The sequence below is a fragment of the Pseudopodoces humilis genome, chromosome 16 (genome assembly GCF_049639895.1).
Source record: "Pseudopodoces humilis isolate 2021_Gansu_Grassland_sample_001 chromosome 16, ASM4963989v1, whole genome shotgun sequence".
NCBI classification, from domain to species: Eukaryota; Metazoa; Chordata; class Aves; order Passeriformes; family Paridae; genus Pseudopodoces; species Pseudopodoces humilis.
In genome coordinates, this window is record NC_142215.1 from 1,838,282 (window position 1) to 1,862,347 (window position 24,066).

General features: G+C 46.1%; 3 protein-coding genes and 4 non-coding genes across 9 annotated transcripts in view; 6 read left to right on the forward strand and 1 right to left on the reverse strand.

Moving 5' to 3' along the window:
* Window positions 1–87: 87 nt before the first annotated feature.
* Window positions 88–5,204, forward strand: RPL4 (ribosomal protein L4). Its single transcript, XM_014251202.2, has 10 exons — window positions 88–149; window positions 1,469–1,640; window positions 2,363–2,469; window positions 2,797–2,935; window positions 3,268–3,392; window positions 3,623–3,752; window positions 4,167–4,323; window positions 4,460–4,543; window positions 4,724–4,844; window positions 4,940–5,204. The coding sequence occupies exons 1-10, from the start codon at window positions 147–149 to the stop codon at window positions 5,132–5,134; spliced, it is 1,233 nt and encodes a 410-aa protein (XP_014106677.2). The 5' UTR covers window positions 88–146; the 3' UTR covers window positions 5,135–5,204.
* LOC148183005 (small nucleolar RNA SNORD16) lies at window positions 1,300–1,400 on the forward strand. The gene has a single exon (XR_015773992.1). It is a non-coding gene; the product is annotated as a small nucleolar RNA SNORD16 (small nucleolar RNA).
* On the forward strand, window positions 2,213–2,283 carry LOC148183006 (small nucleolar RNA SNORD18). The gene has a single exon (XR_015773989.1). It is a non-coding gene; the product is annotated as a small nucleolar RNA SNORD18 (small nucleolar RNA).
* LOC148183007 (small nucleolar RNA SNORD16) lies at window positions 2,636–2,735 on the forward strand. The gene has a single exon (XR_015773991.1). It is a non-coding gene; the product is annotated as a small nucleolar RNA SNORD16 (small nucleolar RNA).
* LOC148183008 (small nucleolar RNA SNORD18) lies at window positions 3,796–3,865 on the forward strand. The gene has a single exon (XR_015773990.1). It is a non-coding gene; the product is annotated as a small nucleolar RNA SNORD18 (small nucleolar RNA).
* Window positions 5,205–5,392: 188 nt separating the features above from the next.
* On the forward strand, window positions 5,393–8,363 carry SNAPC5 (small nuclear RNA activating complex polypeptide 5). The gene is made up of 3 exons (XM_005521648.2): window positions 5,393–5,520; window positions 6,256–6,345; window positions 6,842–8,363. The coding sequence occupies exons 1-3, from the start codon at window positions 5,431–5,433 to the stop codon at window positions 6,947–6,949; spliced, it is 288 nt and encodes a 95-aa protein (XP_005521705.1). The 5' UTR covers window positions 5,393–5,430; the 3' UTR covers window positions 6,950–8,363.
* A 446-nt stretch (window positions 8,364–8,809) lies between these two features.
* Window positions 8,810–24,066, reverse strand: part of MAP2K1 (mitogen-activated protein kinase kinase 1) — a 32,393-nt gene continuing 17,136 nt past the window's right edge. For all 3 annotated transcript variants that reach the window (XM_005521647.2, XM_088063107.1, XM_088063108.1), the window contains 8 exons: window positions 21,555–21,632; window positions 21,019–21,070; window positions 15,656–15,780; window positions 13,348–13,555; window positions 12,833–12,897; window positions 11,505–11,566; window positions 10,583–10,628; window positions 8,810–9,715 (listed from right to left, as the gene is read on the reverse strand). In XM_005521647.2, the coding sequence (XP_005521704.1) occupies window positions 9,602–9,715; window positions 10,583–10,628; window positions 11,505–11,566; window positions 12,833–12,897; window positions 13,348–13,555; window positions 15,656–15,780; window positions 21,019–21,070; window positions 21,555–21,632 (750 nt within the window). In that variant the 3' untranslated portion in view covers window positions 8,810–9,601. The remainder of the gene's footprint in view (window positions 9,716–10,582; window positions 10,629–11,504; window positions 11,567–12,832; window positions 12,898–13,347; window positions 13,556–15,655; window positions 15,781–21,018; window positions 21,071–21,554; window positions 21,633–24,066) is intronic.

The window sequence follows — 24,066 nt, forward strand, 5'->3', positions numbered from 1 at the left end:
GGGGTCGGGGGTTGACCGGCCGGCGCGGCAGAAGCGGCGGTGAGGAGGCGGAGGGACATCGACGTAAGTGGCGGGGTGTAACGAGTCTTTCCTTTTCCGGTCGGGGCGCGGCGCAGGCGGGCGGCCGCACGAGCAGCTCCGCCGCCATGGTGAGGGGAGCGCCGGGCCCGGCCCGGGGGGGCGCGGGGCTGAGGGGGAGCGGGGCGGGCAGCGGGGCCGGCACGGGGGAGCCGGGCCCAGCGGGCAGGACCGAGCTATGGGCAGCTCGGGGGCCGCGCTGGCGGCCTGGGGCGCGCGGCCGCCATTTTGGGCCCGTCAGTGCTGGGCGGCCGCGTGGAGCCCGTGAGCGACCGAGCGGGGCTCGGCCGGGCCGGGCTGCGGAGGCCGCGGGCGGGAGATCGGTGTGGTCCGCCCGGAGTGCTCCTTTCCATGGGCATGGGAAGGGATGGGCTATGTCTCCACTGTCGTCTGGCAGCGCTGAGTAGTTTCCTCATGTATTTATCTAAAGTAAAACAGGCCCCACGGGAGCGTTTGCGCCCATCTAGAGTGGAAAGAGCGGCTTCTATATATCTCATTTTTAACCTATTTTTGTTGCAAAACGGGCTTTAATGAGCCTTGGTCTACAATCAAGTTGCAAATTAACAATTTTTCTTGCTATTACAGCTCAGTTTGCTCTGATGCCTTCACCTTGATCAAGTTTGTTGTTTGTCTTGGGGTCTCTGGGTGAACACCAGGGGCCAGAGCCTTGCTGGTGACCAGAGTCACATGCAGACATGGCCCTTCCATTGCTATTATCTGGTTAATTTGGAGTTCTAGAGTATTTTAATACCTCTAAAATGAACTGCAGATAGGAAAGGGAAGGAAATATGCTTTGCCTGTACTGTTACCACGAGATTAATTAACAACCAATATAATAGAATGCTAAAACATTACTTTTAAAGAGTGCTGTTCATCCACTGGCTATTTTTGGGCATCCTTTCAGCCTTTTGACAGACAGCTGGTGCTGAGAGCAGCTTCATTTTTTGCTGCACATATTTTGAAGCACCAGGGATTGTTTAGAGGGTCCAGACTTCCCTCTGACACTGTTTGATTAGCCGCAGTCATTGCAGTAGAGAAATTGCTTGCAACATTTCCTAATTCAAATTACAAGTGTTTGGTTAATACAGGTGGATTTTTTTAGAAGTAGATGTGAATAGTTTTGAAGGGGTTTGTTACAGAGCCTAAATTGTAGAAATGCTTTGGAAATTCAGGTGTTGTTTTCTGGGCATGAGCTGTGGAGCGCAACTTTGATTAAAATATTGCTGTGATGACGTAATTTGCGTCTTATCCAGTGCTCAGCGACAGTTGCCTGCTGTCAGCGTGCTGGCACTGCTGAGCTGACGACTCCTTCGTTCTGAGCAATACATGAGGAGCTAAAACACCAGAAATCCACTTTGCTTGTACTGAAGGGTTTGTGCTTCCCCCCCAGGCTTGCGCTCGGCCGCTGATCTCCGTGTACTCCGAGAAGGGGGAGGCGTCGGGCAAGAACGTGACGCTGCCCGCGGTGTTCAAGGCGCCCATCCGGCCCGACGTGGTGAACTTCGTGCACACCAACCTGCGCAAGAACAACCGGCAGCCCTACGCCGTCAGTGAGCTCGCAGGTACGGCTGGCACCGCGCTGCGGGGGGCTTCACGTGCAGATACAGCTGCAGTGGGGATAACAGATGTGCCTGTCGCTGGGCTTCTGCATAAAAAGCACTCCTTAACGGTCTGGTTTGAAATGAGGAGCATCGAGGTGGTGTTTGGGGGTGTTCTGTGGTCCTGCTTGAAGTGCAGGTTGCTGGAAAGTATCACAATGCCAAGGTCCTCAGGTGGAGTCGTTGTTCTTTGTAAGAAAAACACAAAATGGCTGACAGGTATTCCAGGTGAAAAATCACTGCTCTGCACTGACCTTGTGAGACTTGCCTCAGGCAAGGAACAGCTTCTGCAAATGGGCATTTGTTAGATTTGCTTCTGTTGTTGGTGCAGATAACTTCTGCTTCCCAAGAGGTCTGTGCTAGAAACGTGCCTTTTTAACCTTATTTCTAAGTTTCACACAAACATTTTAACTCACTAGGTATAGCATTGCCAAGTCAGACACCTGCTGAGGACTGAGCTTAAAATAAGGATCTTGGGTCAGAATCAAGTACATTAATAGACAGGGATTAATTTTTCCTGATGAAGATTTGTTATGCTGAAATGATGAGGTTCCACTTCATTGGTCCGTGTTTCTGAAACACATGATTGTGTGGAAGTTCTGATTGGTGCCCTGTGTTCAGCATCCCTGTGACTGTGGGAGCATGGCAGTGATGTCCCTCTCTGAATGACCCTCTCTCTGTTTCAGGTCACCAGACCAGTGCTGAATCATGGGGTACTGGCAGAGCTGTTGCTCGAATCCCGCGAGTCCGGGGCGGTGGCACTCACCGCTCTGGCCAGGGTGCCTTTGGCAACGTATCCTTCCATGGCCGTGCTGGCTTCGGGGACACTGAGCTCAGGCAGCAGAAAGATTTTTAATTGTCCAAATGTGAGATGGAATCTTTTTCTTGAGGTAATGGTTGCAGTTCAGACTAGATTTGCTATGACTCCCACTCTGGAACCACAATGACCCATTCTGTCTTGCCATGATGTCGTAATTTGCGCCTTACCCTGTGTCCAGGGACAGTTGCCTGCTGTCAGAGTCCTGGCACAGGAGGTTGACGACCCATTAGTGCTGAGCAAGCAATAAAAAGTCACTTTGGCATAAGAAAGCACCAAAAAGTTCTTAACTGCAGCTCCCAGATGTGTCGTGGCGGCCGCATGTTCGCCCCGACCAAGACCTGGCGGCGCTGGCACCGCAGAGTGAACATCATGCAGAAGCGTTACGCCATCTGCTCTGCTCTGGCTGCCTCTGCCCTCCCAGCTCTGGTCATGTCTAAAGGTGAGAATTCTGCCTCTGGAATTGTTTGTCTGGGCCAGCGTTGGGTACTTTGTGGTGACTGAAATGGAATCTTGCAGTGCTGTTTGGTTTCTGTTCATGGAGGCAAAGATTTACTCAACACTCGAGTACACAAAGTCCTGTGTGAAACAGACCTGTAAGACACCACCGGAACTTCACTGCTCTGGTTACTGTGCCTGACTTCATTTCATGAATTTCTATCATGAATTTAATTTTTCATGTATTATTTGTGAATATACAAAGCAATAACTTTGATGAATGGGTCCAGCCAAGGCTAGTGAGCAGTACTGAGTGTCTTGTGAAATCCTCTCCAGGCCACCGCATTGAGGAGATTCCAGAACTTCCCCTGGTTGTTGAGGACAAGGTTGAGGGCTACAAGAAAACCAAGGAAGCTGTTCTTCTCCTGAAGAAGCTTAAAGCTTGGAATGACATCAAAAAGGTGAGCTGGAAAGGCGTGATCTGAAGGGCAAAACGCAGGTGATTCATCTCTGCAGTTATTAGAGTTGGAATTCCAAATAATTCTGTATTTTGGCTTGGGAGAATGATGAACTCCTCACTGGTCCGTGTTGCAGATGCGCAGTGCTGATGGTGAAGTTCTGACTGAAGCAGCGTTTTTGGTCTGGCTGGTGGGCTGGGGCTGTTGGGATATTGAGTTTCTGCTTTTCCCAGGTTTACGCCTCCCAGCGCATGCGGGCCGGGAAGGGCAAGATGAGGAATCGCCGCCGCATCCAGCGCAGGGGACCCTGCATCATCTACAACGAGGACAACGGCATCATCAGAGCTTTCCGGAATATCCCAGGTAATTAACCTGGGACACACTCGCTCTTCTCTTGGGACACTGCCTGGAATGATGAGATTCCACTTCATTGGTCCGTGTTTCTGAAACACATGATGTGTGGAAGTTCTGACTTGCCGCAGTAGTTGATGTGTTCTTTGTAAGAACCTGTTGGGGTGATGTTTAGGGTGTTTGTGACAAATGTTGCAGCTGTTCCCAATCCTGAACTGTGGGGCACAAATGAGGCTGCTGAGTTTGACGCTGGAAAAAGGCTGATGATGATGATTGTTATTAATTTAAAAATTCAATAGAATTTTATACAGAGGTGTGTATAGCTCTGTAGTCAGCCATAAACCCCCCAGTCTCTTTAATGCTTAGCCTCACGTTCCTCAATTTTAATTACAAACTAAAGGGATTGCTTTGCCTGGTTTCCTGCAGGAATCACTCTGCTGAACGTGAACAAGCTCAACCTGCTGCGCCTCGCTCCCGGGGGCCACGTGGGGCGGTTCTGCATCTGGACAGAGAGCGCCTTCCGCAAGCTGGACGATCTGTACGGCACCTGGCGCAAGGCTGCCACGCTCAAGAGCGACTACAAGTGAGTGCAGCCAGGCTGGGAGAGCAGCCCTCTTTTTTTCCAGGAAAAGGGATACTGGGATTTGCTCCTAAATGCCCGGTTAAGGTGAATTAGCCACGGTTTTACCACCACTCACACTCTGAACGTTGGTTTGCAGCCTGCCAATGCACAAGATGACCAATACAGATATTGGGAGAATCATGAGAAGCCAGGAAATCCAGAAGGCACTGCGTGCTCCAAAGTAAGTGATTTTATTTAATGAACAGAGCTTTTGTGGAGGAGTTTGAAACTGTTCTCAGGCTGGAATTTCTTAATTTCTGGGTAAACAGAAGGAATTGCTCTTGTCCAGATCTCAGGGAGAGTTTAGCAGAAGTGGCATTGCGAAATGAGATGATCATACAAACATGGCTGTGCTTTTCAGGAAGAAGATTCAGCGCAGGGTCCTGAAGAAGAACCCGCTGAAGAACCTGAGAATCATGATCAAGTTGAACCCGTACGCCAAAACCATGCGGCGCAACACCATCCTGCGGCACGCCCGGAACGTGAGTGGGGCTGCCACGGGCAGGGCTGCCACGGGCAGGGCTGGGGCTCGCCCTTCGCATGTTGTCCCGATTGATCATCTCTCCCTCTGTTCTAGCACAAACTCAAGGAGGAGAAGAAAGCCAAGGCCCAGGACAAGGTGGCAGGCAAGGCCCAGGACAAGGTGGCAGGCAAGGCCCAGGACAAGGCGGCAGGCAAGGCCCCGGCTGCACCCAAGGCAGAGCCCGCTGCCAAGAAGGCCAAAACAGCCAAGGCAGCCAAGCCCGCGGCGAAGGCCAAGGCTGAGGCGTAACCGCGGCCGAGCTGCCCGTGGGGGGCTGTGCCCGCGCTCTGTCCCTAATAAACGCTGTTGGATGACGGAAGGCCGTGTGGGGTGTGCGTGTGTGAGCAGGCGTTCGGGCAGGCGCCGCAGGGAGGGCAGGGCAGGGCAGGAGGGAGGTCGGGCGGCTCCCGCCGGGGCGGCCGCGGCTGCTGTGGCCGGAAGTGGCCGCGCGGTGGCGCTCGCCGCGCGCTGCTCTGGCGGCGTGACGTCACGCGAACGGCCCGTGACGTCAGGGGGCGGGGCGCTGGCTGCCGCCGGCGGGGACGATGCTGAGCCGGCTGCAGGAGCTGCGCCGGGAGGAGGAGACGCTGCTGCGGGTCAAGGCGGCGCTGCACGATCAGCTCTGCCGGCTGCGGGTGCGCGGGGACACCCCGGGGCTCGGGGGCGGCGGGGGGGACGGGAGCGGGAGCGGCGGGAGCGCTGCGGCGGGGCCGGGCCTGCCCCTCAGCCGCGGCCGCGCTCGGGCCCTCGGCCCGTTCGGTGCTGGGAAAGGGAGAGCCGGGAATTGCTGTGGGGTTCTGGGTGCTCTGCGAAAGGGGGGGATCCATCTGCGGTGCTCTGAGAGGTAATTTGTATGCAGGGTCCATCTCGAAGAGTTAAATGTAACTGAGCGTGTGTGTAGGATACATCTGTAAGGTAGCTATAATTGTGAGCGTATGTAGACATTAAGAGATAAATGTAATTGTGAGTGTGCATAGGGTACATCTCTAAAAGGTATGTGGCATACAAGAAGAGAGAAATGTAAATATGTAGGATACATCTGTAAGTGGCACCTGCAATTGTGAGTGTAGGTGTACATTAAGAGATAAATGTATGTGGGATACATCTTTAAGAGGTAAATGTGAGTGTGTGGTTTGCCTTAGCTGGTGGATGGAGAAGGGATAGTTTGAGGTAGCGGAACTGAGGACTGCTTGGGTTTAGAGACTCATGCAAATCCTAATAAAGCAGCGTAGAACAGAATTGCAGAAGATTTAACAAAGCTTTTCCGAGACTGCCAGGTGAACCCCCCCAAAGTTGTGAATGGAAACGTTAAGCGGTGTCAGAGGGGCCGGGCTGATGATGCCGGCAGTGCTCAGTGCGGCTCCCTGCAGGTGGAGGAGCTGGCGCTGCAGTCCCTGATCAGGGCCGGCGAGGAGAACGTCCCTGTGCCCCTGCCAGCCCTGGCCGAGGACACTCAGCAGGTAAGGGGGTCCCTGGGTTGGAGGGGGCCCCACGGCTGGGTTGGGCTCTGCACGGTTTTCCTGTGCAGCTCCTCGTGTCACCTCATTTCATCTTCTCATCACTGCAAAGCTCAGCTGTAAAATGTCTGTTTTGCTACTGGTTTTAAGGGTTTCACCTTTCCCATCCCCAAAAGCAGCACCGTGTCTCGGGGGGGATTGGGAAATACCTGTGTGGTGTAGCTTCAGTTCACCATTTATTAAATATTTTGTTTAATGCTTGTGACACTGGGGTGGCACCGCTGCTGGGGATGGAGGCACAGGTGCTGCAGCTTTTCACTCAATACCTGACCCAGGTGCAGCTTTTCCATGGAGATCAGGGCCTTGTTGCTGTGATGGGCTCTCAGTCAGCAGTTCTAGCCCTGAGACCTTTAATTAGAGACTGCACAGCTCTCACAGTGATTTGAGAAGCTTTTGGTGCCCGTGCTGGGTTTGGTAATCAGCCCTTTTCTCATGACAGACACTTGGGCAGATGGACAGTGAGGCTGCCATCAATCAAACTGAGTTACACCTCAGTGTTCAGAATGATGAAGAGGAGGAGGAAGAGGAGGAAGAATCTGATTCTTGAGAGAAAAAAAAATCAGAGAAGGTTTTTAATACAGACTCAGGAATTTCTTCTTCATTCATCTGAAACTCACCAAGTGATTTCCGTTCCGTGCTGTGTGTGGATATGAACTATTTGATATATCGGAGTCAAGGGCAGTGACACTGAACACGTGAATTTCACAGCCTGGGCACATCTTGACTCAGATGTTGAAAGAATGAAAATCTGCTGCACAAATATGTAGCATAATCCATTCCACATTTCAAACCTAATGTAGCTCTTACAACATCTTTGTATGTGGAAGGGAGAAGTAATTGATCAACCAGACTAATTAACACGTGCACTAAAAGCAATAACTTGTCTGTTCTCACTTCCTGATGTGAGAAACAAATCCAGGTCCTGGAGGCTGGTGCTGCCCCAGTTGATTACATTACAACCTCATTTGCCTGAACTGGGAATTTAAGATACAGGGTGAGAAAAGATGTGTCCAGGGCTGTCTCCAGCCTTCAGCTGCTGTGTTCTGAGTTCCATGGAAAGCTGGAGTTACTCTCAGAGTCCTCCCAGTGTCAGCCCAACTCTGAGCACAGCAGGGAGGTCCCTCTGTCCCCCTGGTGCTCTTCAGTTCTGTCAGTCTGTGCCAGAGAATGACTTTCTACTTCTGCTCCTTCAGAGCAGCAGCCAAGGAGCCTTTTATTTGTCCACAAATTGTAGAGTAAGAAATGATCTGTGGTGCTTGTAATAAGCTAATACTCTTAAATTGGTGTTATTTTCTTTTCCTCTCATTGTAATCTCATAAATCAAGGCAAGGTCACCTGTGATTCTCAAGGAAGAGCATGAGAAGTTTATAGGTAAAAATGGAAAATCATGTGAAATCTCCCCAATTTTGACTTTGGAAAAGTGTCTGGGATCCTGGGGGTGGCCAGAACTGAAAGTCAGCCTGCAGTGAGTTCCTGCCACTGTTTAATGAGTGTTAATTTGGCTCTTGTTTGGTTTGTACCCACTGGAAACTGTTGGGATGTAAATGTGGCTTCATCCTGTAAAGACTAAAAATTATTTGGGTTTTGAGGATCCTGGATGTCTTAATGAAGGAGTTTAGAACAGGAGTGAAGAGATTGTTTAACAGAGCTTTCCCAAACCTGACAGGTAAAAAAAAGTCTGAGCCAAAAATGTTTGGTCAAATAAGCCGTGGCAGTGATGTGTGTGAAGAGCTGGTTTGGGAGGAGCTCAGGAACCATCCTGGCCTTTCTTGGCACATTTCAACTCTAGAGGGTAACTTTGACTGCTGAAAAATGTTATTTGTGCCCAGCATGGTCCAGAGTAGTTTTCATGGATAGAATTCCTGCTGCTTTTGTGAACGAGTCCCTCGCTTTTGGATTTGAACAGCCCAGTTCTAGCGCATGTTGCAATAAAGTTCTTTTCCTGCTGTCCTTACACACAACTGTGCTTGCAGTGCCCAAATTATTTATCTGGGGGGACAACCCAAAGCGGGAGTTAAAGCTCTCAAACCTTGCTGTGTATTTCTTTTAGCAGACAGTAAAAGGCTCTGGTGTGGCTCTGGTTGCTGGCTGTAGGTGAAGCTCGGGGAAGAGTTTCATTTTCACCCTCCCAGCTGCCACTTCAGGTCTCATTCCAGCCAGGACAGGCTGGAGGAAGCCCTGGATGTGTCAGTGAGTAATTTCCTGCTGCTGCTGGGCCCAGGCTGTGCCAGCCCTTTGATACCCGATCCTTTGGCCATGTGGAAGTTCTTGTCCCGCTGATGGGGATTCCTTTTGGGGAGGAATTTCAGGCATTTCCTCATCCAAAGCATCCTTTCAAAGAGCTGAAATTTATAGTGCAGTGACCGGATTAAAGCCTTGGTCAAGTTTTAAAATAAGCTTCAAGAAGTTACTTGATAATATATTTATTAAGAGAACCCATTGCTAAACATCTGAGAGAATAAAACAATAAAGGATTTTCATACACTTTTAGACACTAAACACAGTTGTCATGACTCTTTAGGTTAAAAGAAAGCAAAGTGCTTGGATCATTGTCTTGATTCCATAGGACACTTCCAAGAACTAACTTTTAAAAATCAATTAGAAAGACATACATCACTAAATCCAAGGATGATGATATGTTCGAAAAATAAATATAGAAATATGAACAAGTCTACAATTAGAATATTGCCCTGTACATTCCGAGAAATGCAGAGCTCTTGCCTTCTTCACCTGCAAAGAGAGAGATCTCTAGACAACAGCAACATTGGAGCCTAACTTTCAGGAACAGCTGGGCAGCAGCAAAGCATGCTCACAGACAGGCTCGGAGCATCCCGAGCCCGGGGAGCTCAGGGAAAGCATGATTGAAGTACCAACGATTTACAAAGAGTCTTGATAAAGTTCAAACAAGCCAGGGGCCAACCCCTCTGCCCCAGTGATATTTTCATTAAGAAAGAATATCCATAATCACCTAAAATCAGCAAGCACTGGAACTTACACAGCTTACATTTGGTCAGTGAACGACGGAACCCGGTACGATACCAATTAGTTTAGGACGAGATTTAAAACCGTTTTGGCACATGCTATCAAGACATTCTTCCTTAAGAGGTGAAATACATGTTTGAACAGGTACAAGCTGAGGAAAGAGGACCAGGAGAGCATCGTTGTCACCAGAGGTACAGTCCAGGAGCTGCCCCCGGGCTCAGACGCCGGCGGCGTGCGTGGGGGTGCTGGGCTGGTTAAGGCCAATGGTGGAGCAGAGCCACCCCGCAAAATCCACCTCCTCCGCCTCGGATCTCTTGATGAAAGCATGGATCTGGGCACAGGAGAACAGGGTCAGTGTGCCAGCCCCCAGGAGCAGCCAGAACCATAAATCCTCTTAGAGCTGTAAAACTTTACAAACCACGTGTGGAGAGTTTTCCACAGAACTGCAGAACAGGCACTGGGATCCCTCCCCAGAGGGATCCTGCCACAGTGCCTGCTGCAGGGCACTGGCACCACACAAATGGTAAGGATGTGACTCAGCCACTCGAGGTGATACTCTGGAAAAAGTCTGCCTGGGCACTGAAAGGCTTTTTGTAATAAAAAGTCTCCCTGCATTTTGTACCATTACTGTGCGGCAGGGTCAGGGCAGGGAAAACCTGATTTTCTGCAGTACAACCCAAGTCCTGGCATTACACTTCAAACCATAAAAGGGTGCACTGAGACTGATATGGTTATTTCACACAGGGAAAAAATACAGGATTTGTGTGGAGTTCTACAGACTTTGCAAGAAAAGCTTATAAAAAAGTGACAAATTTTGTGTTTCAGAACAGATGATTAAAAATGTATTTAATTAGTCCATATGGTATGTGGAGATTTGTTCTTTTGTCCTCCTAAAAGTATCAATCAATACTTTATTAGTTAATAATAAACTCAAGAGAGAATTCTTTTGTTAATTAATTTAAGTCACCCATTGTGATTATCAAATGGCAGACTCTACAAGCCACCAGACTTTTGATCTCCTTGACAGTCCCTGTTGTAGGAGGGTGTGAAACCTGCAGCCCCTTGATCTCTAGCTCAGAAAAGCTGTTCCTCCTCAAGCTGAGCTGCTCATGGGCCACCAGCCACCCTCGAGGCCACGTGCTCTGATCTGCCAACCTGCCTGGGAAAGGCATCCATCAAATCAAAAACCTTCACTTACCATCAGCTGCTTCAGGTCGGCTCTCTCAGCAGGATTTTTAATTAAACTAGGAAAACACAAAGTGGTGCACAAGTTACACTCTATTATCTTCTAAAATAAGGCTTGAGTTGTGTCCTGTTGGTTGTGTTGCTCTGATGACACCATTCAATAAAAGCATCAGGTGCTTCTTAGACAGAGATGGGAGCCTGCAATTCCCTTCTGTGGGTTCCACAGCTCCAGGTAAGAAATCCTGAGTTGTCTGACACTGATGAGTGTCTAAACCAAGCTGGGGAGATAAATCCCATTTCATCTAAAACAACACAAACCACTTTATCCCTCACGTTTCTTTGCCCCAAGTGTCTCCAAGCTCAGTATCAAGTAGGGCTATTGCATGACTGTCCTTCCTTTTGGAAGCTGTGAACACAGATATTTGATAAATAAACAAACTTTTGAACTGCAGTGAGCTGCCTCCCTTAGCACTGGTTCAGTGCTGGCATCGCTGAGGGAAAGTGAAGAGATGGGGCAGTGCCTGCTGGGATTAAGGTTTTGGTTCATGGGCAAGGAAGAATTGCCAGATTCTTGCCAAGGAAGATTCCAGATTGTGCATCCCACTGCAGGATGATTGTTCCTGAGCCTTGCAGAAGCTGTGTGTGCTGTGCCTCACTGCCCAGGCTGGGAAAGGGCTGCTCTGAGCTGCACACAGCACAAACTCGGTGCTGAGGAGGGGAATCTCCCCGAGCCTTGGGGTTCCTCTGGATGCAGCCTGTGAGATGAACTTCAGGCAATTAACACCCAAAGAGGATTATGCTGACTGCAATCCTTACACTTGCCCTGGCCAGGAGCAGGGACTCTGACTGCCAAGTGCCTGATAGACAAAGCAGGGCTGAGCCCAGCGTGTCCCTTTGCCACTCAGCCACAGAGAAAACACAGAGAAAATACTCACCATTTGTTAACAAAATCTTGAAATTCAGAACCAAAGACACCATTGGGCAATTTTGGAGGTGGCTGTAAGTAAATAAATGAATAAATAAATTTTTAAAATCAGCAATCATTCAGCATAACTAATACATGATGATGCACAACCTACCCAGGGACCTACCAGTCACATGTCCCACATCTGAGCAAAGCTGTAAAACCCTGGCTGATTTGGGTTATTAGTCCCAGCTGCAGGACCTCAGGTGTTTCAGTAAGAAATCAGACTTTCTCTGGCATGGGGTGGGTTTTGGTGGGTTTTGGTTGGTTGGTTATTCTGTTTTTACACACACACACTTGAATGGGGCGAGCACAGCCTCAGCTCTCATTAAAGAAGGCTCAGAGCACTAATTAGCACCCTGTCATTCTCCACACTGCTGAGGGAAGATGCCCTGCACATCATTAGTTCCATAATCCTTTTGATGTAAATTTTCTGTCCCTGGGAATGAGTTTGTTCAGGCTCTGAATTCAGAAAGAATTCTGACAAATAAAGAAGGGGGACTGCATAAACCTGCACATTACTGCCTCATCCTCCAGGGCTTGGCTCCAGGATCAGGATAAGTTTCCATCCTTGCACTGAGTTACTTTTATGCATATACTTCTATACTTTTATGTTATGAGACACTCCTCCCTCACTGGTGCACAGCCTGTGTTGGAGGGAGCAGCTCCTGCTGAAGAAGTTTGTGCTCAATCAGAAGTTGGACAAGATAATCTCACCCAACTCAACCACTGCAGCTTTTCAACCCAAACTGACCCCCTCAGGGATGTTGCAGGAGCAGGACCACAGCAGCTGAAGTAATTCAATGCTAACTCTATTCCCAGAGTTAGTGCTGGCAGATTGGGGTGTTATATAATATGCAAAATAGATTTGTAGTCTGAGAATTCTGCAAGCAGATGAGTTACAGAAGCAATTTATCAATTTATCAGTGCCACAGGCAATGCAGGGACCCAGACACCAACTGTGCCTTTTAAATGTGTGAGGTGGACAGTTTTCAATAATTCATCCAGCTGCTACAAATGACAGCTAACATGAGCATGGGGTTTTTTTGGGTTTTTTTATGAAGAACATAAGCAGTGGAGTCACACAAGTTTCAGTGGTACTTGTGAAAATACTGGAAACAACCCATTCTCAAAAACAAATCTCTAACCAGCCTTGGAGCTTAGCTATTTGAAAGATAATTGTGACTAAGTCATAAGGCTAAGCCAGACTAAACAGCACCAACCCCACAGTCCCCCAAATTCCAGGATGCCTTAAAAGTTTACAGTTGTAAAGTGCAGATGTTTAGGTTTATAAATTACCTCATTGACGATGTAATCCAGCAGTTCAAAGATTGCCATGGGGGGTCTGCTGTCTGATCCATAGGCTGGGAAGAAACGGAGAGGTGGGATCAGTGTCACTCTCCCCCCGTGGCTGTGGGGGTGCTTTAGGGAGCCCTGGCACTTTTGGCACCCAGCAGATTTACAGGGAAAAGGTACAGCAGCAACTGGGAAATGCTTTCATGCAAGGAGACATTTCCAGGTCTGATCCAAAGCATTCACTTCACTGGGAATCATCTTGCTGCCCTTGGATCAGCATCTTGGAGAGAACCAGAGTAACAGACTGGAATCTCAGTATGGGGCAGTTCACAAGAACCACCAACAAAAGGGTCTCTGGTGCTCTGCTTTCACAGGGCTCCTCTCAGTGAGGCTGAGCCTGGTGCCCAATACAACCCTGATTTTTTAGAAGTTTAAAGCCCCACTGTGCAGACCAGGATGAGGTGAAGATTTGAAGCTGGCAGGGAAGGGTATTAGAAATCAGTTTGAGAGTAACTCACAGCTCATGGGTCTGCCAGGTGCTCTTTGCCTGGGTGAGGTCTCTGTGACTGGAGAATCTCCTTCCACAGGGCAGCCAAACATCAATTCCAGCTCCTTGGAGTCAGGAGGGGGAATGGGGTACCTGCCAATGGCCATCTCCACCAGGGACAGCCCCATGCTCCAGATATCCGACTGCACCGAGTAGTGAGTGCCCTGCAGCCTCTCAGGCTGCAAAACACAGGGGAGAGGAAGCAGGCTTGTAACAAGAAATTACAAAAAAAATGTATTCTGCAATAATCTGGATAAACTAAAGGATGAAAGCCCAACTTATTATTAGTACAGCATGCTCAAATGAGTGGTTTCATTGGTATTTTCCTGGAAATCTGTCCTCTGTATTTCCTGAAGTTCCCCAAACAACTGTGAGACTCTTCAGAAATTATCCTCTTATGTGCTGTTTTATTTCTTTAGCAGATATCTAATGGAAGTATTACACAAGGCTCTGCAGGCAAGATCAGACTCAGCCAAAAATCTGGTTTGTATTGTCTTCAGGAGATTCACACACTGTAAAGATATTTGAGTAGGGGATTTTTTTGGTCAGTTGAATCATGATCAGAAGTGTATCTGGCTATTCCAGTGCTTCACAGATCCTCAGTTCTGAGCAGTGTATCCACCTCCTGCTTCTGCCAAAACCAGCAGATGAGTGCTGCACCAACTCCTTTTCCTTAATTTTTGCACTTGCTTTGTCAATGTTCAGTGCTGAATATGGTTTCAGAAATTATTAATACATTGATCTTCTTCACCCTTAAATCCATTTTTACTCAGAGTTCTCAAAGAATACGTTCACTTGTGTGCACTCTTTTAAAAATCAAGCTCGTATTTTACCAAAACGGTGCAGATTCTTCTCTGATTACATGCACATCTTGAAGAAATACATATGTAATTTGAAACTCCCTCTCAGAGAATGTGAGAATGCAATAAAGCCTTTTCCTTCTGCCATAAGGGGGTGATAGCTTTGTTTAATTAGTTTTGTAGCATTTACTGAGATTATATTTGAGTTTTCTCCAGTGTCCCACCTCAGTCAGTTCCAAAGCCATCTGGACAAACCACACAACGGCTGGACAGCAATAGAAATGTCCAAATCCCACAATTTTTATAAAATATAAGGGCAAAGGAAGGTGGGTGGATGAGAAAGAGCAGGAAACAGAGCACTTGCTATAAAAATATAATTAAAATATAGAAATCTGTTCAAGTTAAACTCTGTTGTTTTTACACACCTCCATGTGGTAAAAAGGGATGTTTGTATGTAATAATTCTGTGTGGCTTTGTATGTATAAAAGGGAGCTACTGCAGTGTAGTGTTCACTACCAAGACAAAATCCCCCTCGTGGCTTGGTCTGTGATGCCAGAGAGCAAAGCCAACCCTCAGCCTGTGAAAACAACAAATTGAAGAAAGCTGAAGGCAGACAGCACTTGGCTCCATCCCTTCTGGAAGAGCCAGGGAAAGGCAGCAGCAAGGATGAGCTGGGGCTGTAGATTTGCTTTTGCTCATTAGCAACAGCCCCCAGATGTGAGAGCTTCAAGCCCAGGCTGATTTCAGGTGTGTCACAAATGGCACAAGGACAGTGCAGGTCTCCTGCTGAACAGAGGCAGCATGAAAGCTTTTTTCTCTTTAAGTCTAAGCCCACGGTTTTAATCCTACAGCCAGAGCTGGGAACAAGTGCAGCAGTTAATTGTGTGCTGAACAAGGTGTGTGAGAATAAAAGAGCTGTTATTGCCATTAGCTGGGGCTTGCACATCACGCAGAGAGCTCATCTGGAAAGAAGCTCCAAGGTGTTCCTCATCCCCAGGAGCACAGAACACCCTGGAAACAGATTAATTCCTTGCCCACTCCCAGGATTCCTCCTGTTGCTGCAGCCACGCTGGGATGTGGGAGCAATCCCACAGGAGCTGATGAGGCAGCACTATGCCTACAGAGCGACCCCAGCAAATGCTGGAGTGGGAAGAGAACCACACTTCCCAAGGAAAACAAACCATAAACACTGGGCTTTTCTGGGAGACACAGTGTGCAGCCCCCAAAGGCAAGAACTGACTGGGTTCTGCAGTGTAGACACAGCCCCAGCTCCTCTGGAATGTTATAAATATTCCAACTTTTTGGCTTTTCCTGCAGCAGTTCTTTCCCCCCCACAAACTCTGATATGACATCAGAATATTCCTGGAATGCTGGAAGAGCTGAACAGCAACAGTTGGTTCTTGTTTGATCACCAGAATTGGGACAACTCAACCCTAACAAACCCAGAGCTGTAAAATCTGCACTTAAATCTGTACTTACAGACATGTAGGAGCGTGTGCCAACAAAGGAGTTTGCCATAGAATCTATCAGCTGCCCACTGACACCAAAGTCACAAAGCTTGATTTCACCTCTAGAGTTTACCAAAATGTTGGATGGTTTCACATCTGGAAAAAAAAATAACCAAAATAGATAATTTAGGAGATAAAACAGGAAATCTGACAATGCAAGGTGAGAATTCTCACATGCTTCCTTTTGCTTCCCTTCTGTGACACTGTTCTGGCCCTTCTCTGGAATAATCAGAGATTTGGGTCCCTCCCAAATCCATCTCACAGATTCTATTTAACTACAGATAAATAAAAAGAAATATTCAAAATCACACATGTAAAAAGGATTGTCAGCTTTTTGATTTCACCCTATTAAATATTAGGTTTGGGCATCCACATCCTCCTTGCAGATAAATGGTCTCCTTTGAGATAAATAAGTGTGCAACAGCATAACTCCTCCTGAATGATGACACTTTGCCTAGAAATGATCAATAAAGAGGCCCTACATATTTATTTTACAAAGGTCAATGAATTACAGCAGCCACACTCTCATTCCTTCATAGCTACACAGGCAGAAATCATCCTGTGGCCTAACACTCCTCGGAGTGGGTTCCTCCTTTCTGGGTTTGGGTTTATTGGGGTTTTTGGGGTGGTGGTCTTGGGTTTGGTTGTTGGTTTAGATTTGGGGTTTTTTTGTTGTTTTTTTTTTTGTTTTAAAGCTCTGAAAAAATAATTTTCCTATTATTGAAAATGTGTATTTTAAATAATTTGAGGTTGTTTTTTTCCTGTGACAGAGCCCCCTCATGATTTTGAATTCATCGCTTTTCCTAAATGGAAATTTAATAAGGGTCACTGGTAGCTTAGCAACTAATAACATCTCTTTGTGAACACAAAGGTACAGGGAACAAGTGTTCAGTGTTTCTTTTATAGCTGTAAGGAGGTTTTTCACTGTATCTCACTGCTTAGCTGGTCATTACCAACACATTATCAAAATAAGCAACCAACAGCCCACATTGGCAGAGTAATGCTGCAGAAAAAAGGGAATTGGAAAATTGTTTTGAAGGAGGAGAATTATAATTTCACTTTAGAGCAGACTCAGAAGTCTGTAGGCTGTCACATTTTCATTTGTTTTTCACTTTTAAGCACAGATCTATCCCAGGAGCTGCCCTTTGCTTGGGATGTCCTGTGAAGAGGGCACTGATGTGACAAAAATCACCATGCAGGAGGTTTATACCTCACTGAGCAAAATCCATGGTGGGGGAGGACAATAAAACAATTTCAGCTTTTTCCCCCCCCAGCTCCCTTTTGAGCAGTAACACAAAGTTTGGATAATTATCTACTTTGGGAAATTGTGGCTCTACGTTTTTGTCCCTGACATCCCTTTCCAGGCAACTGAAACTCTCCAGGTACAGTTTCCTGGTCTGATTTGGGTATGGAAAATCCAAGCAGGTATTTTGTGTGTGCTGCTTTCAATTCCCCACCCCTGAGAGAGGTTCTGGCCAGCTGGGCATACAGCTGGACCTTCTGCAAGCTCTCCCTCTGGGCAAGCTTTGCCTGCTGAGACCTCACCACAGGGATGGGAAGAATCCAGGCTGGGAGCCTGACCTGGCAGTTTAAACTCCAGCAGGAGCTGAAAAACAACCAAAGCCAAAGCCCAAGCAGCTGGAGCAGGGAAACAGCGAGCAGAGATTAGAGATTCCCAGCTGCACAGGAATCTGCACCCAAAGCTCTGTGCAAAAGCAAGATGGAAAAAACAGTGTTTGCAAAACACCCTGGAAGCACAGCAGAGCCTGAACAAACCCCAGGTACCCAGATTTGTGCACAGCTACAAATTCAACTCAGAACAAAGATGTAAATCCTCACTTTCATCTCCAGAGTTCATTGATACTTCATAATTAAATGGCAAAGAAAAAATCATTACCATTCCACTGTCAGTGCCCCAAACCAAATTCTGTTTGTGAGCATCTTTAAGTTTCAGAATCCCCCTGGTCTCTCTTTTCCCCTCAGTGTTTTTGCAGGTGGCAGAGCCACACTGCAGCTCTCAGACCAGAACAGCAACCCCATCTCCTCACTGGATTTCTGCACAAAGCTTCTCCTCCCTGGAGTATTTTCATTTTCCACACAAGGCATCCCATGTGATCACTGTGATGTTTGGAAGGCTGCCTCTCCACCCCTCTAGATGTAGCACCTATTCTATTTTCACTCCAGAGCCTCTGAGCACTTGAGCAGTTTCTCTGGAAACCAGAGATTTGTATTGCCAGAGGAACAGGAATGCCAAAGCATCCTGCAAAATGTATGCTGGAACTTGCAAGGAGCAGACAAAAGGAGCACAAAATGTGTTATGTAAGCATTTCAGTTTTAAAGAAAGTGCAAGATATTTTATATATCATCCCAGACAAGCTAGGAAGAGAATTCTAGAGAAGTCCTTTGCCAGGGGGATGGATTTATGACACTGCAAAGGGAGCTGGTAACACAGAGAAGTTTCCAGAATGCCTGATAATCTTTGGAAGAGGTTCCTTTCTCTGCTCTGTCCCTCAAGTTCATTCTGAAGGGTGGCCCTGGATGTTGCCATAACACCTTCAGCCCAGAATTCACTCTGTACCAGCTACTGAGCAGACATGTGAGGACACAGACCAGAGATGTGCCCTGCAGCACATTACTGGGATCCTCCAATCGATTCCCATTTCCCAAGGCAGGATCTCACGAGAATCCTCTGGAACTGCAACCCTGGACCAGAGCAGCGACACTTCCCTGCTGGGTGGTACCTGCTGCCTCCAGCTGGGGTTCAAAAATTTACAAAGCAGCTTCTCTGCAAGGAGAGACTTTCCAGAGAGGACTAAACTCCTACAGCACCACAGATACCTTTATTTAACAAAAGAGAAGATATTATTAAAATATCCAGCACAGTCAAGCTCCTCACCCCTTCCTTTCCCGTGCCTGCCTTGGATCCCACCAGTTTAACTTCCAGAGGTTTTGTGATTTCATTCCTGTCTGTTCAGAGAGAAACAGAACACAAAGCCCAGCGCTCCACATGAGCAAACCCTCTATAAAAGAACTGTATTTTCCTCTATAAAAGGATTTTCCATTCCTGCTCTAACAAGCCCCAAAAACTTCTTCCTTGAGCTGTCTGGAATGACAAGTGAACAGTTTTCCTCAGTCCAGGACACAGCTGTGCAAGGAAGCACTTTAGGTTAAATATTCCAAACTTGCTGATATTGCCACACAAGTAATAAAACACAGCAGTGGAAGAAATTCCTTCCTGCAAATGAGTTCACACAAGCCTGTAGATTTAAGAACAGATTTTTTTGGCCCTTTGTTGCTATGTTCTCATGTTTAACAGCGATGTCTCTCCATTTTTAAGTCACCCACTCTCCCCACAGCACAACTCCAATAAATCCTGCTGAAAACAAGCCCACCAAGTGCACACATTTTCCCCAGGGATGGACAGTGAGAACAAGCAGCCCATGTGAGATGCTGTTCTCACCTTGTCAGTGCAGCAGAGAAAGCAAAGCACAGAAATCTGCAATTATTAGAGCTGTGTATAAAATAATGCTGACACAGTTACAGGAAAAGTGCTTTTACCAGCACTGTTTATTTCAGCTGGGATCCAAGGAAGAGGCAGTTTGGAAAAACTGCCAGAAGCAGCTTCACCTGCACTCCAACCTTCATAAGGGCTGTCCAAAAAATGCACAGTCTGTGGCACAGACAGACCCATGGAGAGCATCGAGGACAGAAGCTGCAAGTTTGGCTCTGGCTGTCCAGAGATGGGAAAACCACTCACTGTTCTGACTGATTCTCCTTTCAGCTGCCAGAACCGGCCATGGTCAACTCCAAAAATGTCATTTTGGCTCCCTCTTTATCAGACATCACAGATGTGATGTGTTCACAGAGCAGCTTCTGCAAGAAGTGCACAGGGTCACAAACTCCTGCTGCTGTCAGAGCACACAGGATGGAAACTGAGCTGAAAAATGAAAACCACAATGTGGACATGGAATTTTACACTGCAGGGCACACTCAACCCAGTAAAACTGGAAACAATGTGGAAGAGGGATTTTTGTTGTAGAAGAGGAATTTGTTGGTCCATGAACCTGCAGTGTAATCTCTGGCGTAGCGAACACCGTGAGGTTAAGCTGCACTTAAACAAGATCAGGAGGGCTTCATTTTGGATTTATCAGATTTACAGATTGTAAAACTGAAAATAAATAAATAAAAACTGCTGTCTCAGCTGAGCAAGATCAACCTAAAAAAAACCCAAAAACCTCAAGCAACCAACATAGTAACAGCCCACTCCTGTGGCTGACTTGAGAACAAGAAGCAGCAGTAACTCTTCCAGGATGCCCTAAAATAAGGTGATCTCTTTCCCTAGAGTCCTTATGCTCTGAACAGAGACAAATGACTTTGAAACTGTCACCAGAAATGTTTAGAGTCTCCCTCCAACCTCTTTGCTCCACAAGAGAGCTATATTTGTTTTAAAAAAACCCCACAAGCCAGGAATGTGTGATAAACACAACTTTCATGTGTAAGGTGATCCTACAACAGCTTGTGCAAGCTGGGATTGCTGATTCCTCTTTTTGGTCTGGGCAATAAATGTAAATTTAGACATGTATTAATGTCTGCTGCAGATATTTTATAATCTGAATCTTCTCCTGTGCTCCAGCAGCTGCTGTGGGTCGCACACAGGGCACCACCACTGCTCCAGCTCCACCTTCACATCACAGCCACAGCAGCAATAATGGATTTATTACTGTTCCAAGGGTCATTCTTCTTTAATGGAACATGCAACAGATTAATGGAGGAGCTGGATTTTAAAAAAGGCAAGTAAAATCAGAAAATAATCCAATATATTTATTCTAAAGTAACTAAAGACCCAGGAGAAGCAACACTCCCATTTTAGATGTTTTTTAAATTGTTTTAACCTAAAAGAGGATGCAGTTCTGCATGACAGCTCTCAATAAACAGCATGTGAATGTAAGACAGATGGGAAAAAAGGAGAGTTTCTTTTAAAAATTTTAATGTCAATGACAACTGAACAGTCAAATGAAATTTAGGTCAGAGGTTTTAATTGCAATCAGTCTCAAACACAGACAAGTTCTGTGTGCACAAAAAATGCAAGAACAGCAGCTCAAGCATAGATTATAAACCCAGATAAGCAGCAGGAAGCCAGAAGCTGAAGACACCTGATAGTCATGCTAAGAGATTTGGATTTAAAACAAAAAGTTTGCCTTACACTGCCCAAGAAAATCCCTTTGAACCAAAGTCGTGTGGAACCACAAAGAACCGTGCACAGAAAAAAAGAGGTATTTTAATGTGAATAAAAATTATATTCAAGGAAAGTTACAACACAAATTTTTATCTCACCTCTGTGCATTATTTTATGCTTTTCTCTCAGATATGTGAGTCCTTTTATTACCTAGACAAAAATGAAAAAGAAATTAATTTAGGAAGCAGAAGAGAGAGTTGAATGCTTTGTCTGTACAAGAATTCCAAACGCATGCAGCTTAACAGAAATCCCAAAATGTAATCACTGCCAATCAACACTGAGTTTTAATGGGTACCTCCAGCTCAGACTAGAAAAGAGAAAAACAAATCCAATCCCTTCCTGGAAGTTCTGCACACAGAGCTTGCTGCAGAGCGGAGAGGAAAAGGCAATACTGAAAAATAAGGAAGTGTTAATTCAGGTCTTCTCCAGAAGCATCAACTGATCCCAAAGCAGCGAGTCCAAGCACACACAGCAGAATGTGTTACTCATCCCAGTGCCCACAGTTACCACGTACAAAGATGCTTCAGAAAAGAAACTGAAAAATGAAAAAACACACTGAAAAATTGGGGAATATTCCCTTTTCCCTCATCCCTGGATTGCCCAGCCGAGCCCCAGACGTGCCATTCCCACTCACCGCAATGCTAACTTTGCCCAGGATCTGCTCTGGAATTCTCCCAGCTTTTTTCAGCACTTGATCCAAGGAGCCACCATCCTAATAAGAAATATTTGAAAAGTCAACCTTGAATCAAGTTGCTCTAAAATATTTTAAGCAGTGCTGGAAATTGAAGCCTGAATTTGTTAAAGAAAAAAAAAAATTAAAAAAAATTGCTCTTCACGTTTGCTTTAACATTGTTGTGGTGCAAATCTGAAACAAATAAATCACTCCTCAGGAGGAATCAGTCAGGTTTGTGTTTATTTTAAACAAACATTTGGCCACTTACAACATCCACTCAAATAAACACTGCACACAATGCTCTTCCAGAGCAGCATTTCCAAGGTTTGGATCTCCTTAAGGAAGCACTGTCCACAAACAGTGACAAGCAAGCAGGAAGGATTTCACAGGTTTCTGTCATTTTCAGTTCAATGCATTTTTTTCTTGTCACAGCCATCCACAATAATCCTCCTCCCCCAAAGACAGAAAGAAAATATTTTATTGATCCTGATTATGGGGCTGAAAACTCATCATAAGGGAAGAGAAAGAGTTTTCTGTTTGAAAATCCCAGAATGATGGGGTTGGGAGGGACCTCTAAGGCTGGGGCAGGGACAACTCTCCCTATCCCAGGCTGCTCCAAGCCCCATCCAGCCTGGCCTTGGGCACTTCCAGGGATCCAGGAGCATCCACAGCTGCTCTGGGCAGCCCAGGATCAGGAGAGAACCCAGACCCCCGTCCCCCTCCTCTCCCTGCACAGGAGGAGTTGCCTCTGTCAGTTCTGCAGGTCCAGGGTGACTCTCCCAAGGATGGAAGGTTGATTTGGCACAGAAGGAACCAAAACTGGGAGAAAATGTTTTGAAGGTTCCCTGGTAAGCCATGGCCTTGTTTATTAGATTAAATAAACTGCCTGCATGCACACACACCCCCAGCAAAGGCAAATATATCCCACTGTTGCTAAGAGCTTTTCAAAAGGAAAACTGGGAAAAATGCTGTTTATTTTTAGCAACTGATTTAACAATAGACTTGTGCATAAAGTCTGGATTCTCTGGACCAGAGAATATACAACCAAAGATATTGAAAAGCCATTTTTCAAATTTAAAACCATATCCTGTTGTCTGGATCAGCACTGGATAACTCCCAACACTCCATTACAACTGGAGTAATTAATTGCCTTCTGCCTTAACCTCCCCTTTGGAACTTTTCATCAACATTTACACTTGGTGAAAGCAAAAAAAACTGGAACACAAAGGTTTATTATTTGAGGACTAAAATCTACAACTCTTATGAGAAGGGAAGTATATAAATACTTATCTGATCACATATTTTTGTTAAAAACACACCCACATACTCCACACTTGATTAAAAATACACCAGCAGAAAAAAAAAAATATCTCTAGAAATCTCCTGTTAAACTAGTCTGGATTTCTGGACAGCTGTCTCTGCTGAGACACTGCCATATTAACCATAATTTTGTACAGAAAAAAACCCTTTTTTCCCTTTCCCTGAGGACCAGCTCTGATCCTAGACAAGGCTGAACACAACTCAGCTGCCTCGTGTTGGCTGCAGCCTTCAGTGTTTTGCAGGAGCTGCCTCCAGTCCTTTTGCCTGTTAAATACCTGCTGCTAAGCAAAGTTAGGCACTGATCTTGAATTTAGGTACCTAAAAATATCAAACACTCAAGTTCCATTCCTGTTCCACCTCCAACTTTTTGTTCATAATCCTGCTTAGGTTTTGTAACCCACTGCTAAAAATAAGATTTCTTAGTGGTAACAACTGAAAAAAAAAAAAAAAAGACCACAATGGAGATTTTAATCCAATCTTTTATCCAAAAGGAGACCAAAAGCTTCTACCAATGATCTGCATTAAGCTTAATGCTAAATTAGGACTATAATTTAAATAATCCACCTCTCTTTTGATTTCATAACTTATTGATCAGTTATTCTACGTGTCAAAACGTTGGTTTGGACCAGACTGAGCCACCAGATTTCACCCTGCCTTCTCTTAAATTGAAAATGTTTGCTGTCAGACATAATATTCCCTGTCAGATATATTATCCCCTGCTTAGGAACCTACAAACCCTGACTGCTGCTGGTGATTTTCCCACTGACAAATTAATTGAGACTCTTCAGGCCTTTTATTTCTCCACGTGATCTCTTGGATCACCATCTCCCCTCTGGAACGCACAGGCTCCTTCAGCAACCACAGCTGTGCACACCTGTGATATGTAACATATTCTCAAACAATGGCCAGACAGTGTTTTTTTTTAACACCTACTTTCCTATTTTTCGCTCTTGCTTTCAATTTTGAGAGCTCAACTTTCAAATTCCCAGCAGGAATTTGTGTTTTGGGGGGTGCACACCTTCCCTTCGGCTCTCACATGCCTGAAACCAGGATCGTGAGCGCTCGTTCCTAAGCAACCATCGATTCCTTCTAAAAATTCTGAGGGACCAGAGAAGCATTAAAACAATCACATGCACTTTCCAGAAAAAATACA

What these genes read in the sequence shown, in the direction of transcription:
- RPL4 (XM_014251202.2), top strand. An exon ending in AGCTTTCCGGAATATCCCAG is followed by an intron (nt 3,753 to 4,166) that starts GTAATTAACCTG and finishes GGTTTCCTGCAG; the next exon opens with GAATCACTCTGCTGAACGTG. An exon ending in AAGGCACTGCGTGCTCCAAA is followed by an intron (nt 4,544 to 4,723) that starts GTAAGTGATTTT and finishes TGTGCTTTTCAG; the next exon opens with GAAGAAGATTCAGCGCAGGG.
- SNAPC5 (XM_005521648.2), top strand. Translation starts at nt 5,431, where the DNA reads ATGCTGAGCCGGCTGCAGGAGCTGCGCCGGGAGGAGGAGACGCTGCTG. An exon ending in ATCAGCTCTGCCGGCTGCGG is followed by an intron (nt 5,521 to 6,255) that starts GTGCGCGGGGAC and finishes GGCTCCCTGCAG; the next exon opens with GTGGAGGAGCTGGCGCTGCA. An exon ending in TGGCCGAGGACACTCAGCAG is followed by an intron (nt 6,346 to 6,841) that starts GTAAGGGGGTCC and finishes TTCTCATGACAG; the next exon opens with ACACTTGGGCAGATGGACAG.